Genomic DNA, 17,113 nt, shown 5'->3' with positions numbered 1-17,113 from the left:
CGGGGCAGACAGCAGCTAGACTGGGGGATTTTTAAACTGCCGTCACTCGGGCACATGCAGGAATGACATCCCTGGACTGAAGATGGTGCCTCTTCAAGATTTTGAAGGGTGTTTCTTTTATGCTGCATCACATGAGAAAAACAATTTTTAATTTAATTTAATTTTATTATTTATTTTTAGAGAGTAGGGAAGGGAGAAAGAGAGGAAGAGAAACATCACTGTGTGGTTGCCTCTCATGCGCCCCCATCTGGAGACATGGTTCGCAACCCAGGCATGTGCCCGAATCCACTGAACCACACCAGTCAGGGCGTAAAATATTTTTTGTATGTCCTTTTGTTGAGATATATAAAAAAGGTTTCTCTTGAAATGGCTGAGAGGACATCAGAGTTTTTATTCCATTTAACCTCATAATGTTGCTTAATGGGAATTATTTTATATGTCTTATTGCTCAGTGGTATCAGACTTAGGTACTAAATGACTTGTCCCTAGTCACATAGGCCCATAACACAGTGCCAATCTGTGACAGAAATCATCCAGATTTGACTTTCCCTGTGAACCACAATGTTTGTAATGCTTTTAAGTATAAGAAGTCATTTGTTTCATGCTCATTTTATTTCTTGACTTTAGAAGTACTAATTGAAATATTTTTTAATGAAAGGATATTATCCCTGGAGTTTGCTTCAAGATAGTCCTTTTGGGGGTTGACGGGAGGGGTTTGAAGGAGGGGGAATAATGAAATAGGAATCGTCACAAGTTTGTTTTTGTTGCTTGGTGTTGGTTATATGAGAGATTATTCTACACTCTCTATTTTTTATTATCTTTGAAAAATTCCAGAATACAAAGTTAAGAATAAAGTTCAGGTGTTGAATTGTCAAATTTCAATATTTTTTTGTGCCATTCAAGAAACACAAAAGAATAGAGTTGACTCAGGGTGCTCAATCACACCACATAAGTAGTGTGGCTACATAGCCTGAGTTTGCTGTGAACCCCAGTGTCCTATGGCGGAGGCACCCCACTCTCTTGTTCCCCCTAGTCCCAGATTGTGTGCGAGGACTCCTGTAGCCTGGAACATTCGATCTGCTGCACTAACCACCAAAGTTCAGACTGTCAGGGGGGTGGGGGGCTGAGCAGACAAAGGCCTCTGCAAACTTCTGTTATGCTCTGATCGTGCTCTTCCCTCCTTAACAGGCTGAAGATGAGGAGGGCTACAGAAAACTGATTGATCAAAAGAAAGACAGGCGCTTAGCCTACCTTCTACAGCAGACTGATGAGTATGTCGCCAACCTGACCAACCTGGTTTGGGAGCACAAGCAAGCCCAAGCAGCCAAAGAGAAGAAGAAGAGGAAGAGGAAGAAGAAGGTGAGTTCCCTGCTGGCAGCAGCTGAGTCAGGGGCCACCAGCTCAAAGCATGCATTGCTCTTTAAGAAATAATCCCCGCCATGCTGATGCAAGGTTTAGATTACTGGATTGCAAAAATTGCTTATATTAATGGGAATGACGTGTAAGAGTTAATTGGACATACTAGACAATGGATTGGAGATGAGGGTGTAATGGATAATGGATAGAGGATGTATTAAACTGAAACAATGCAGTTTATATGCCCATTGTCTCATACAGCCTTTAAAAATCATATACACAGGGTAAGAAAGGGAAAACCATGGGCACAATTAACCCCTTTCTTAAGTGAAACGCACTGTGGCAGGGGACTGCTCAGTTAAGAAACTGGAGTAAAAATTAAGAAGAAAATACAGGGTACAGATTGTAAGAAACCATAGAAAGATGCAAGAGATAGCTCTGGGATACTTTTGGAACAAGCTTCAGCCTGTTTATTTGGCCAAACCGTGATGCCAAAATAGTTCATTTAGTTCAGTGGCCCCGTGTCACTAAGTAAGTGTACAGGTCAGGGCTTTAGGTGATTACAGTAAACAATACTGTTATGTAAAATACGCCCTCGTTGTCGTGAGAGGTGAAGGGTAAAATTTAGAATTTCTGGTCTACAGATGCTATGTCCCAATTCAAGGGCAACATGCTCATGCAGGCCTGTGAATATAACTCTTCTTTGAAGCTTAAGTAGTCAGATAGTTTAGCTCTTGGTTGATATTCTGTTTTCATGGTAAATTCTAATCGGCCCAGGTACAAACAGGAAGACTTCCTCAGAATTGTGAAGACTGAGGATGGGTAGCATTTAATCATTTCTTCTCTGAACTGAATAATTGAACAAAATGTTTTTCCAAAAATAATTAATTTCATGGCTCCTGAATTCTCATACCTGTTTCATAATTAAAGAGGAGGAATAAATGATTGAAAAGGTGCCTTCTTGCTCCTGAGCTTGTTAGTATAAGGTAGCTTTCCTTCTTGTGAAGAACAAGAAACAATTCAGGATTCAGACACTTCAGTGGTGAGGAAAACCTCATTTTCTTGTCAAGGTAGCATTATAGATTTTGCAAAATTCCATCTCCCAATGTCTGACTTAAAAAGACATTTTCAGAGTTTGTGAAGAGCTCATAGGCAAACAGATACAGTTCTATAACATTCCATAAGTGGATCCCATGAAATGGCAATTTTAGTTTTTCCAAATCTAGATGTGTATTTTGCAGAAGCTGTCCCGAAAAGGTCACTGTTAGTGTTTTTAGTATGAAAGCGCGTATTCTACATTTCTTTGTGATTAAAAGCTAATGGCCCAGAGTGGAGCTTCTGGCTTATCACTAATAGATTCTTGCTATGCTGTTAAATTGTTACATCATCATAGAAAGATACGGAATTGAGTGATAATGATTATGCCTTAATTTTTTTGTTAATCCATACAGAGCAGGGACCTGTCACAATATTTTTCATGCTGCTGCCAACTCTGATGATCTGTAGTTTGGCTCTCTACTTCCCAACTCTTGCCTTCAGGTTTGCTAGTAGCACTTACTTTATTTTGTGCTTTTGCTCAACAAATATTCACTGAACACTTACTATGATGGAGGTGCAGGGTGCTGGGAAAGAATGTTAATAATGGTGAGGAAAAGCACTCTTACCGTCTCATTCAGTTTAACCAGAGAGAAAGAGAGAAACAGACAATCAAATATGCATCTAAATATATGTTTAAAAACTGTGATGAATGAATGACATGAAGGAATACTATGAGTCAACTTAGGGATGGGGCCTGATTTCTGGCAAACGAATACTAATAGCAGAACAGCTCCAGCCTGCCTTGTGGCTCTCCCCAGCACATCCCGTTGGGGATCTCAGAATGTGCAGAATTATTATTTCACCATCAGCCCTGATCCTATCTCTTCCCTGGCATACTCTCTGAATGCCTAGCATGTGGACCATCCCTGCCCTCAGCAGGTCTAAGGAGAGCAGGCTGTGTTTCCTTCCCGGGCCCTCTTGCTGGGAGAAATGGCCCGAGAAGGTAAAAAAGAAACTGGGCGCGGTCCTTGTCCTTCCTGAAAACTGTCTCTTTCACAGGGGCTTTGAGACCGAGTTCAAAGTAAGTTACCCAATTTCAGATGCACCTTTAGTAGTGCCAATAAAACGGATGCTTTCCAAAGCAGATTATTTGACACTTTGGATGATCTGTAGTTCTTTCCTCCATTAGCGTGAATGATTGATGGTTGCTTGTTGCAGTTTCTTTGTCGGGGAGAGAAATGTGTCTGGAAGCTTAAAAATTCTGTGCTGTCCCTTTTCAGCGTTTTCCCACAGAATTGAACATGATCCTCTACCTAACTGCATTTTTTTAATTAAGAAAGGCATCGATAAATCTTTGTTTTGAGAACATCTTTTTTACCCAGTGAACTAATAGCATTGAACTGGTAGCAGCATTTGTAAGACAACTGAGATACAGATTACTCAAAGAACTATGCTATTAAAGAGGAGTATGATTGAACTTGTAATGTAATTGGAAGAGTTATTTTTTACTTTGTGTTAAACTCCTGTATAATTTTTTAAAAAATAGCCCCAGTGTAACAGAAAAGGTCTTTGTTTTTCTCATTGGGAAGTTTACTGTGTTTACTTGTTGTTAGTGAACAACAGAGTGGGGTCCCTTTAACCTGCCATGACCTTGTTTAATTTTCTCTTCTCACCATTAGAGCCATTTCTATGAAGTATGTATTTATAAATCATTCTGAAACTTCTCCTTCTCAGCCTGGCCTTCCATTAATGCCCTTGAAATGGAAGAAAAAGAGATAAACTGTATGTATCTACTTAGGAGTTAGAGGAGGAATAATTTTTAAAGAATTGAAATATCTAATTATGTGAAACCAGTCTCTGCAGTGGGACAGGATGGATGCGCTGTTATGTGCACTTAGCATGACCTTGAGGTTTCTGTCCTTTGCCATGATTATTCTTCAACATCTACTGGGTGACTATAGGATAAAAAGGGAGGCGGGGGCTAGATGAAGCCACCAGGGTATATACAAATAGGATTACATATGCTAAATTAGAAAAATCATGTTAGCACACAATCTTTTAAATTCATAACTATATAACAAAACGTATCAGACTAATATGCTCTATTCCCTTGTAGGATATTTCAGTAAAAGATCTATTATCTAGTACTTAAGTCTCTTGATCTGTGAGAAGGTGATTAGTTAGGATTGAATGGGAAAGTTTTTCTAAAGCATTTAGAACATTCCATGGTACATAGTAAGTGCTCAGTAAATCTTAGTTATTTTGTCAAACTTTTCTCTGGTATAAATGTAGGATCGTGATTATTAAAATGTGGTTGTAGGGTTTTTGGAAATAACAGTCTTCTTTTCCCCCTCATTGTATATTCTCTATGATGTTGAGTACATAAATAGCTACCATTTTTTTCTAGTTGAGGATCAATTGAATACTGTCTTGTAAAATAAATGACAGGTTCTTGGACTGTTGAGGCATGCAGTAGGAAATGCAGATTTATTAGTGTTGGTGGATCCCGCTTATCCCTCTCTCCTCAGACCTTACAAAGAGAATTTGTGTTATGTGGCCTCTTAATTCAGAGCAGTTCCTGGTGATAATAAGGTATTTCTCACAGGGTTTTAGGGTGCGTTTTTCCTTAGGCTGTGGTGGTTAGGAGCCCATGCCACCCCTGCCCTGAAGAAGTCTAGCCATTTTACGTGTTCAGCTTCCCGAGCTGCTGACTTCAGGCTGAAAATAAATATTTAATTCCATCTTTCAAATCTTTCAATGGGGTATATACCAGCGGAACTATGCCCTTGTTATTTATTTGTGACATTTCTTGGAAACCCATGACAGTGATAGGAATCCATGGGGAATGGAATGCTGTGCCAGATCTTTTTCATTGTGGTGTTTCCTTTTCTTTCTGAAACTTCTTTTATTCTTTTTATCTTTCATCAACCATGATTATAAGTAAATCTCAGGACTGAGATGTTCTGGAGGGGGAACTTTTCCAACATAATGTAATGGTCAATATATTAATAGAAAATGTGTTTTTATCCTTTTTAGATATCAAAAAGTCAGAAAAGCCTCTTTGGTGAAAAAAAAAGAGCATCAAAAGCAAAGTAATAACGTTGTTTAGACATTTGTTTAAAATTCGAGTTTCCAATTCTTCTTAATTCTTTTATGACTTACATTTTCCCCAAAGATGATATATAGTTTATTGCAGCATTTCTCTACAAGGATAATTTCTGTAGGTGAAATAGAGGTTCTTAGGTAATTCTGGACATTTGAGTGTAGTGACTATTGTAAAGATAGGTGAACACAATGCCACAGTGATTAGATTTACTTGATTTGTTCAGTGTCAGAGTGGAGGAAACCAGAAGTTTGGATCCAAGTCCTGCTTAACTGGATTGACCAGTTATTTGAGTCAAAATGTTAGAATTGGTTTTCTCTGCAAGGTACAACCAAAGTAATGTGCAATTGCCTGTTAATTTGATATTCTTGGGTATTTTTTTATTGCCTGATCACCTATCTTAACGCTCAGAGGTCCACTTAAGTAACAGTAAAAATAACCCAGTGGTTACTGAAAGCTTAGGTTTCAGTTGAAACAGAATGAGTTTTTAAGATGCTAGCACATTTGAATGTTGTTTCAGCATATTATAATAACACCTGCTGGGGGATACAATGCATTCACTTTATAATATAGATTGTAAAATATTTGGTATAAAAACTGTTTCTTTACAAAATGAGGCTGTTTGTGGCCTGTGTTGTGGTAAACTACAATAAATAAAGTGCCCGTTGAAGTCTGTTTTCATGAGTTCAGTTTAAACGGGATTTTCATGTTCAGGGATTTCTTTCCCTTTTTGACCCCATCACTGATTATTTTATATTATATGGCTTCTGCAAGGAAGATGGGTAGCCATGCACATACCTTTGTTCCCGAACATTTCTAAATGGAAGGTATGAATTGACATTGGAACCCAAATTGTCTTTAGTTGTGAGTAACTTGTTTCATACCCCCTCCCATGACTAGGTTAATTATACTCCTCTCTCCCTCCCTGAGCATAAATTAGTTCCAGATTTTTTGCAGGTAGGAAGATGGCAGTACAAAGTTCCTTTAGTCCTAATTAATGGATAAACTTAAGTGTTTTGTTTTTAGTCAGTGGAAGTAAGCTCAGGTCAGTAATATTGATATGTGTTTGCAGTCACATGATACAGATAACTAACTGTATGTGGAAACTCCTTGGGCAGTGGGAGACCTGTGCTCAGGGACTGTCCCCAGTTAGCTTAAATGGCTAGCACAACACAGTCTGTTTGGTGTTCATCTTGACCCCCGAAAAGGGAAGGGTTTTTTGTTTTTTGTTTTTAAAGGGGAGGTGAGGGAATAAAATACCAGTTTGATGTGAGAACATGGATTTATGAAAGCACACCAACCAGAAACCTTCAAACCGAACGAATCCAAAGCATGATGGGAGAACTTGGCGTTTCTTGCCATAGAGTAGACTGCCACCTGGCTTCCACCGCGTGTAACAACACCGCTGAATTGGGTGTAAGTACAGGGTATGCAAGAGGTCTCGTAGAGCGCAAGTTCAGTGAGGAATTGTGTGTATGTTCTTAACTATTTGACTTGCAAATATACTGGCACCGAATTACGATAATAATAATATTTCGCTGAGTATATGCATTGTTCTTGCATTCATTCATTCATTCAGTCATTTTTTTCATTCATTCACCAAATATTTAGTGCCTTTTAAAGGCCAAGTACTCTGGTAGGTGTGGGAATACGTAAGTGAAAATAGTAGACAGAAATCCCTGACCCTGTAATCCTATGAAGCAGTTTTCAGACAGTGCTGTAGCAGACTTATATATACACCCAAGAATAGCCTTTGGACTATTGTTGATTCTTATTCTTTTACATTGTGCAGATTGATGCTCTTGGTGTATATTACATGTGACATTGGACAGTGTATGTTAAAATTGTGACCCAGTCCTGCAACAACCCTATGTGGTAGTATGGACTGTTACTGCCCCTAAGTTATAAAAAAAAAAGGGAAGCAAGAGACAAAAGATTTGCTCAATATCACACAGTGAATGTGTCTTGCACTTAGTGACACAGCTGGGATTCAAATGCAGGTTGTCTATTGAATAATTCCAGAACCAAGTTTCTTAAATCTAATATTACATTGCTTCTCAAATTTGATACCTGGTGGAATTTTTAAAGTCAGTTTAGAGGATTTTAAGTAATGGAAGGGCCTGATTATGAGGCAGTTTTTAGATAACACACTTGCTAATCTATAGTATATTCATAGAAAAGTATCCTTCAGAATAGCTTTGATTTTATTATTTATGGTCCTTCAAGCTTTTTAATATGATATTCATTGAAATGATGATCCAGTCCCACCAGCTAGCTATTGGAAATTGGCTTATTCATTCTCTGATTTCATTTTCTTTGTTGGCCAAATTGGTTGCTTATTTCTGATTTGTATGGAAAGAATGGTAGGATTAATTGACTTTCTCTCATTAATTAAAACAGTTGATTGAGTATAGTGCCTGAGAATTCCAGAAATGGAAACTTCAGGGGCTGGTAGCAGGACAATTTCTTCTCTGAGCTTTTCTGCCATTGTTCTTTCTGTATTTCTAGCCCAGACAAAGGGCCTGGTGTTTTTCGATACTGATCATTTCTTTTGAGCTTGTAAACATTTTCACTTTTGGGTGGCATAAATAGAACCTTAAACTATTGTAAAATTATAACCAAAGGGAGCATTTTATTTCCTATCTGTGGTGTCTTATGCTTTGGCATACACACATACATCTATTTTTGTAAGAAAATTATAAGAGAACTTCAGAATTTTCAGACATTTATGGAGACTGTTTTTCTTCAGTATGAAACAAAAGGCTGAATTTTAAACATTACACATTTTCTATAAAAGCTATTTTGTCAAAGAGACAATTAAGTTATTTTCATGGAAAGCAAATATGTATATATAATCAATGCCTTAAGTAAACAAAGTGAACTTAATATTGATTCTGTATCATTATATATATTTTTAATTAACTAAAGGACCCAGGGGAGAAAAGCTCATTTTCTTAAATGTCTTGATAAAGAAAATAACTGAAAATTTTTTTTCTCATTATACTCCCCTAAAGTAATATAGCTTTCCAGTAAAAACTTTAAAATAAGGATTCTATAAAGGTGTTGTTAAAGATTTCTCTTGTCATAGGAGTTGTTACAAATGTAAGACATTTTAGACTATTTTGTGTGTATTACAGATGAGACTCCTTTCAGTCTGTACAAAATGTGACATACTCTTAGCTCTCCATTTAGGCTGCCTTTGAGACTCACACAGGTTAATGGACTAAGATACTGGAATATTTAAGAAACGGCAGATGACAGAATTTTTCATGAGGTCACAGTATCTGCCTCAAATTTCCACATATACCCACTGTGGAAATACTATATGTTATGAAAGCCCCATTAGGTGGAATGAAAAACATTCAGAGGACTCACAGTGTTTTATATCATTTTTGTTTTTTATGACTGAAGAATGGTTCAGAGTTTATTCTCAATGGATATTTTTAGAAAAGGGAATAAGAATGTTTTGCTGATTACATCAGGATTTGTCCTCATCGTGCCAAACATGAGAACATAGCAGGTTCCCACCTCTCCCTCTCAGTGCTGCCAATGTCTTAAGCTCTTTGGATCCGAGAAGACATAATCCACAAATCTCTAGTGCGCTGGCCTTGAATTGCAGCTGGCTCTCAGTAACTCTCTCAAGTTGCTAATAAAATACACGCTTCCTCTTAGACAGTGAACACACGTAAAAATAAAAGGCATGAATTCTTAAGTTTTGTTAGATAAGGGTGAGTAATAATGAAATGCCATCACATACCCCAGAGTTACCATGCAGTCTTTCCTGTACCCATCTTCTTGGTTGACGCATAACATGACACATTGTCATTTTACAGAAGGCTGAAGAGAATGCAGAGGGAGGGGAGTCCGCCCTGGGACCAGATGGAGAGGTAAGAGATTCTGCATCCATTTCTGCTGTGTCTGCTCAGTGAGTCCTTGCCATACATGGGCATGTCATTGTCTACGTACACTAATTTTATTTTTACTCTGCTATTCATCTTTAAGTAAAAAGAATAGTACATTAGCATAATACAAAAGGGACATAGCAAAAAGTAATCTACTTCCTTTTCAGACTTCCAGTCTACTGATATTAAGTTTCCTGTGTACCATTCCAGAATTTTCTGTGCATACATAAGCATATGTTTAGTTAGGAATACATAGAATGTGTAAAAATCTTAAGTGATTCTATAATTACGTTTGGTCAGTAAATGATACAGAAGCATAAACTATGCCCCATTTTCCTTAGTTTATTACTAATTTAAAATTATAAAACTCCACAAGCTAAACAATTTACATATTTGGTTAACTTATTTTTTTTACATCTTCTATAGGCTTCTATTTGTATAGAACGTAGCTTCTATTTGTCGACTCATCAGCATATTTCTAAATTTTATTTTCTAGTATTTCCAATATTCTCCTGAATCATGAGAATACACCTACTGGATTATTTTTCCTCTGAAAACTCCAAGCTCTCTGCCAGTGATTCACATGAGGAGGCATACTCCCAGAGTAGGATGGGGAGGGAGCCTGTTCTAAGCCTCCTTCAACTCTCACAGCTTGAAGGTTTTGGGTGGGTGAAGGGTTGTCTCGTCCTATTCTGGAATCACTGTGCATGTGAGATGTATTGTGAATGCGAACAGCATGGATGAAGAAGAAAGGTTGAAACCACTAGTCTATGCAGAAACCTCTTGAACAATAAATGTTTCTTAACCACTGTAATCCATCACAAGGAAAGAAAGGATCAGGGTAAATGTCTAATGTGTAAGAAACTCTCAGTGGGCTTTTATGAGGGAAGAATACTATATATCAGAGCACTTAGACACACTCTAATTTGTAAAAGCCCAGCCTGACCTAAGCACACCTCACATCAGTCTGTAATTAACAAGCACGGGAGGAGATTTAACATGTTAGTGTGAGAGGGCTTTATCTCTTATCGTCTCTTGGGAAAATTACCTTCTGATCTTGGGCCTGTGACATACACAATTTTTCTTCTTTAAATCTTAGCACATGTGTTCTGTTTGCTGAAGTTGGTAAAGTGGACATCTTGCTCAGTTTGTTTTGAAATAATTTTTCTATTACAGAACTCTACTGTGCTCATTCAGTGCTTTTGCCCAAGTTTTCATTCCAGCGGCAGTGAACCCCAGTCTTCTTTGAGGCGTGATGTCTAAAGCAATGAAATAAGTTGTATTAAAATAGTTCAAGATCATGGAGTATGATTTTTTCTGTGGGAGATGGTAGCGAATGGTAGATTTCCTTCTTGATTGCATGAACATGGTGACCTTTTACATTAATGAGGAAGAAGCATCATCCTGGCATGCAAAGTAACGATGGTGTTCTCAACCACTGCTTTAGCACCCGTGAAAGAAAAAAACCACAGTGTAAAGGAGGCCTTTCCTTTTTTCAAAGGTTATTTTTGCAGATAATTGCTAATATATTCTTTCTTATTTTGACAGCACTTTGTTAAGGGAGAAGGGGAAAAGAACCAGTTTAGGGGTGTGTTCATTTTCTATTAGCTATAGACAATAACCTACAGTATATTATTTTTCCTATCGTTTTATTTAACTCCAAATAAGAATAACTTAGAAAAAAATGGAATTAATGAATAGCCTAGACATTGGATTTTATTACTTTTAAGGAACTAGATAACTTGAACGACTCACAAACCAAGCATTTCTAATCAAACATCTTGCTTGGGGGTCCGCTCCTACAAATACAGTCACCTTCTAATCAGTAGCATTCATTTGCGTAGGATTACTCCATTTTTAAGCCTTTTAAAACAGTTTATTCTCTGAAGCAGGTTAAACACAGCCATTGTGATTTCACTTATTCTCTTAATTTTATGAACAAGCCGTTTTCCATTGAGAATCTTCAGCTCAGTCTTGGTCTATGCTCCAGATTTCCAATGAGCAAAGCTTTTTGCTTTATCACACTCACAGGTACCAATGGTTAGTCTAGTTACCTGGTGGTTTGGTTTTGTATGAAGGATACTTGTTCTGGAGAAGCCAAACCAGCTAATAATGAGATGATACAAGTTACATACTTTATTCTTTTCCCATTCTCTCCAAAACTATAAATTTGCACTAGTCATTATTTGGGGGATATTATTTGGGGGCTGAGGTTCTTAGTTGCAAATGACAAAGATTAGCTCTGCCTGATTTGAATAAGAAGGGAGTGTATTCATAGGATTTTGGGTAATTCATCAGATCTCCAGGGAACCTGGAGAACCAGCCTTGAGACTACACCTGACATTGTACATAAAACCGATCAGCAAGGTCATGGCTGACCCTGGGAGCAGGCAGGAGCGTGGCATGGCCAGTGTCGCTGTCCTGGCTCTGCTGCCAGTGGGGGCTGCCCTCCCACCAGTGTCCCTGCTGGGTCCTACTACTTTGAACTTCTAGCTCCTAATTGAGAGCCTTGTTGAGTGTATTTGTTCAGGGCAGCTGAGGTCTTATGCTGGTGAAATTTCCATTCACAGAAAAAGGTTTCAGAAGCTGGCAACCAAAATGCTGAGACATGTCCAGCATAAAATGGGGAGAACATTCTTAACACCAAATGGTGATGTGTTTTTTTCTTTTTTCTCGTTTCTAGCCCATAGATGAGAGCAGTCAGATGAGTGACCTTCCTGTCAAAGTAACTCACACAGAAACTGGCAAGGTCCTTTTTGGACCAGAAGCACCCAAAGCAAGTCAGCTGGATGCCTGGTTGGAAATGAATCCTGGGTACAGTACTAAAACAGAATTTTTGGTGTTCTTTGGCTTTTTAGATTTTTGTGGTCTTTGTAAAATCTTGGAGCTAAAACAACACGGCCTTTACTGATATGATTAAAATTATTACCTGCATTTGTCACTTGCACACTGAACATGCTAGTTAAGTCATACGTGTATTGTATGTATTGTTTTATAATTTAAAGAACTAAGCTCTCTCTCCTTTTCCTGTAGTTATGAAGTTGCCCCCAGATCTGACAGTGAAGAGAGTGATTCTGATTATGAGGAGGAGGTATGTATATATCTCTGTTTGGAGTTTATTCATTTGAATGTTGATGAGGGAGGCACCTGGTCCTTCTGTCCTGTCTTTCAGTGCTGGCCTTTGGGTGATGGCTGGGGTGAGGGATTTCCAAAGCTTTGATGGGGCACACTTAGCTGTGCAGTGACTTTGGGGGCTCCTGAGCAATGGGGAAACTTGGAGAATTCTAAATTCTTTTGGAACCAAGAAAGAGAAGCTGGCATTAAATTGTAAGTGGTGGAAAGGCCTCTTGGGGAGAACTGAAGGTGGGGAAGTCAGCCTCATGCCCCCGAGTGGTTCACTGTGAGGGCTCACCGCCTAGAATGCCTCAGAACTTAGACCACAAGGACAACATGCACATGGTTTTATTAGTTCATTGTTCCTCTTGGTTTCCCTTTAACTGTGATTCTTGTTTGAATTCCTTGGAGAGACTTGTTACCAACAAGAGAAGCACATTTTCAGTCTCTTGGAAGTGATACTCAATACATCTAGAACCTAAAATGCTAATCTTATATGCTTTTAATAGAAATTATGAAATAAAGGAATTTTTAGATCAACTATGAAATGCTTAATAATTATAAATAGAAGGATTAAAAGAATATTTCCAGCCCCTTTATCTCCGTTGTTAGTGCTGTAGTCAGTGAATCTGATTTTGTCTGGTTAGAGGAGTCTTGGTTCAGGGAGTGCCATGGACCAGATGCCTCTGGCCAGGCAGCAGCCTCACTGAGAACAGTTCACTAGGACTTCATGACAATTGTTATTTCCTTCCATTGTGCGGCCCTATGTTTTCTAAATCACTCTAGCATGGACATTTTGCAAACAGGAACAATAAAATTATATATTTTAAAAAACATACTATTAAAAAGCAAATATTTTTATAGCCATGCTATTTTTTTATAGGCTACTCTGAGATATTTGAAACTTACAAAGTCAATTTTTAAAATGTTTCTTGGCCCTGGCAGGGTAGCTTAGTTGGTTAGAGTGTCATCCCAATATGCCAAGGTTGCGGTTCCCTCCCCAGTGAGGGCACATGCAAGGAGCAACCAATGAGCGCATGAACAAGTGGAGCAACAAATCAATATCTGTCTGTGTGTCTCTCTCTCTTCTCTACCCTCTGTCCCTCCCTCCCTCCCTCCCTCTTCCCCCAACTCCTCTCTCCTTCTCTCTCCATTCCTCTTTCTCTAAAATTAATAAGAAATAAATAAAAATGTTTTTAATTTACTTGGATGGATGGGTTCATTGGAAGAATCTTCTCATTAAGAGAGCCAGGGCAGGACAGAGCCCAGAGAAAGCAGGCTGTTCAGCCTGCACAGGCCAGCCCGAGACTGACGGCTGCAGGCAGCTCTAGGAAGCCAGGGACAGAAGGAACTCTGACTGCGGGTCCAGAGACCCGGGCCCTCCTCTGGGGTCTGCCACCCCCTCGCGGCAAGTGCTGTCCCTCTCCGCACTTCCGTTCTCACCTGAAAATGAAGGAGCTGTGCTGATTCCTCATTTTACCCCGTGTGTCTCGAGGATTTCTTATCATAGACTTGCTTTTCAGCATTACTATTGTGTCACTTCATATTTTTTTCACTCAAGAATTATGCAAAAGCATTTTTTTTCTTAAATCTACTCTTAAAGGAAATTCTATACCAGTGGTTAGTGGTGATCAGAACATAGCACACACTGGAGAGGTGGGGAGGTAATGAATGAATCCTAGTGAATGAATCTTTTGCCAAGTTATTGACAGTTTTCATGTAAATATTAAGAAGTGTAAGGTGAGAAGTACCACAGAAAGCCATGTGTTGACAAGCAGCAGTCCCATACTGCAAACAGGTGTGGGCCCATCCAGACCCACTGGGCCTTTTATGAGTCGGACAATACTGAGATGTCCAGAGTGTGGCTTTGGAGAGAAGGCTAGAGAATTTTGCCAAGTAAGTGAGAGATTTGTGGTCTACAGGACTCTTTGGTAACCAACCGATGATACATGTCCTTCTTTCTGGCATGATTTTTACATCATGTTCTTGGGAGCAAAGGTTCCAGGGGCTCCTCAGAAGGTTCCTTCCATCCTCTCATTTAATGATTTAAACAGCAAAGGAATGGTTGGTTGTGTATTGCCTGGTATAGGTAGGTGTGAAATCTACTTCCTCCCTTAATTTCATTTACTTTGTGAAGTGGAACACTATTTAGTCTCTTCAGAAAATGCCAGTCGTAGAGATTCCCATGTGAAAATGGAGCCTTCCCCATATCTTTATTCCTTCCCTAGGATGAGGAAGAAGAGTCCAGTCGGCAGGAAACTGAAGAGAAAATACTTCTGGATCCAAACAGTGAAGAAGTTTCCGAGAAGGATGCTAAGCAGATCATTGAGTGTGTATCTCTCAAGAGTCTTCTTCCTTGCAGATGCATCTTCTGACATAAGTTAGGCTTTATGGATCTTCTTTTAGAAAATGTTAAGGAAGGAAGCCGGCTTCATTCCCATACCCCATTCAAAACACTGCCCTCAGAAGTCACCACTGAGCTCCCAGCCGCCAGGCCCCAGGGCTTGGGGTTGCTCCTCTCCTGTCCTCTGTCCTCTTCTCCCTCCTGGGCCCCCTCCTCCAATTCAGGCTCATCCCTGGGCTCCTCCTCCTCATGTGTGCTCTGCCCCCAACTCAGCTGATCACACGTGTCCCTCCAGCTGGCTGTTGCTCTGCCCGCCCTCCCTCCCGCAGTGGCGTCCACACTCACCCAGAAACCCAAGTGAGAAACACCAGCCCCTCCTCCGTCCTTGTTGCCAAGCCCATCTGCCACTAACTCCACTAACTCCCGCCCGGAGACAGCCCGGCACCCTTGGGCCCCTTCTCGCCTTCCCCCACCTGCGCGCCCAGCTGTGTGCCACACCCCGTCCGTCCTCTGCTTCCGTGGTCTACACAGCTCTTTGCATGTGTGACTCCACATCAGAGGAAATTGCTGTGAAACAATATGTAAAACAGAACATTATAAAGTGATGAGACTTAAAAGAAAAAAACAGACATTCTTTTCTTTTCTCCTTTTATTGCAGGGCTGTCTGCCCCGCTTTAGGAACCTCTGTTTTATCAGTCTGCCTCCCCCTTCCCTGAAGGTTTTAAGGACCCCTCAATGACTCCTCATTGCCTCTAGAATAAAATAGTAGCTCCTTAGCCTGGCAGAGAAAATGGAAGACGACCTTTCCTCTTTCCTGTCTCCTGTGTCGACTTCGGCCCTGCCTCTCCCGTCCTCCAACGTTAGGCAGTGTTCAGTGAATAGGATTTGTCTTTGTACCCCAAGCGCCTAGTAAAGCTCCACAGGCAAAGGGCTCATCTGCAAGTATGTTCCATGATGATATATCATTTGAGGTCAAGCGGCCTGCGTTCGGATTCTGACTCCACTAGCTTTTATACAGCAGGCAAATTGACCCACCTCTCTGAAGCCGAAGTTCTCCACGTTCATAGACTGGGGATGAAAATAATAATGTCTGCCTTGCTGAGTTTTTGTGAGGATTATAGATAATGTATTTTAATTGCCAGGTGAATAAATGGTAGGTGAGAACTAAACCATACTTACTACTTACTGCAGCTATTTTAGGCCTTCCATTCTTTTTTTTTTTTTTTTTTTTTTTATGAAATGAAATAAAAACACATGCTCCAAAATGCCTGTGCATGATTCTCCACTTCCTCTATCTCAGGACAGCCAAGCAAGACGTGGATGATGAATACAGCATGCAGTGCAGTGCCAGAGGCTCCCAGTCCTACTACACGGTGGCTCACGCCATCTCCGAGAGGGTGGAGAAGCAGTCTGCCCTCCTCATCAACGGGACCCTGAAGCACTATCAGGTAATGGCTGTGGCTTGTGTTTCCTTGGCAAGTTGTAGCCTTCCATTTATTTTTTTTGCCTGGAGTATGTCATGCACGTGTTGATTACAAGAGGTTTAATGATGTTGAGGCATTTTAGGTCACACTGCTTATAATATTGACGTTGTACCTATAATTCTGCTTTTAAAACACTTCTATTTTATTGTCTTTGCTAGGTCATATCTGCTTTCTCTTTTATTGTTTTAGGATGAATTGTGTTTTAAGAAATCCTGGCTTAACATTTGGAACAGTTTCATCATGGATCGCTTCCAAATGCAAAGTCCAGCCGCATTTGATGAGTGTAGGGAACATATGTCTAACCAGGAAGCAAATAAAGTATTTCTTCAGAAACTTCAGTGGTGGCTATAGTTTAAGGCTATGGATTAAGCCTCCTAGGAGTCACCATCTACTCTGTTTACCCTTTTTTTAAAGTGTCAATAAAGTGGTGAGCATCTGTGCTTTGATGAAAACTAGGCAGTAACCATAACAGAAACTTATGTGACCTGTGTGGAATGAAGTCACCTGCTGTGTTCTATCTCTTCCCACTTTATAGTGGTTCCAAAAGTGTGTTCCTTGCAACAGTTGTCCCATGAGATGTACCTCAGAAAGAAAAAGAAAAATAGGTCCCATGGTCAAATAAGTATAGGAAAAATGATCAGCTATAACTAGAATTACCATGTAATTTACTGTTTCAAACTTGGATGCTAATGAGAGTGAATAGAGGCCATTATTATTGATAATAGGCATAACACAAGACCGTTCTAAGCCAAGCAGCCATCTGGGCACCCTG

General features: G+C 39.7%; 1 protein-coding gene across 1 annotated transcript in view; it reads left to right on the top strand.

The window, feature by feature from the left end:
- The window catches only part of SMARCA2 (SWI/SNF related BAF chromatin remodeling complex subunit ATPase 2), a 156,642-nt gene that overhangs the window by 40,352 nt on the left and 99,177 nt on the right, over positions 1–17,113 (top strand). The window contains exons 9-14 of the mRNA XM_090275209.1: positions 1,189–1,359; positions 9,331–9,384; positions 12,083–12,213; positions 12,433–12,490; positions 14,742–14,842; positions 16,158–16,305. Coding sequence (XP_090131335.1) covers positions 1,189–1,359; positions 9,331–9,384; positions 12,083–12,213; positions 12,433–12,490; positions 14,742–14,842; positions 16,158–16,305 — 663 coding nt within the window. The remainder of the gene's footprint in view (positions 1–1,188; positions 1,360–9,330; positions 9,385–12,082; positions 12,214–12,432; positions 12,491–14,741; positions 14,843–16,157; positions 16,306–17,113) is intronic.

The sequence above is a fragment of the Furipterus horrens genome, unplaced genomic scaffold (assembly GCF_987537825.1).
Source record: "Furipterus horrens unplaced genomic scaffold, mFurHor1.1.pri manual_scaffold_4, whole genome shotgun sequence".
Taxonomy (NCBI): domain Eukaryota; kingdom Metazoa; phylum Chordata; class Mammalia; order Chiroptera; family Furipteridae; genus Furipterus; species Furipterus horrens.
This window is presented reverse-complemented; position numbering and strand designations above follow the sequence as displayed.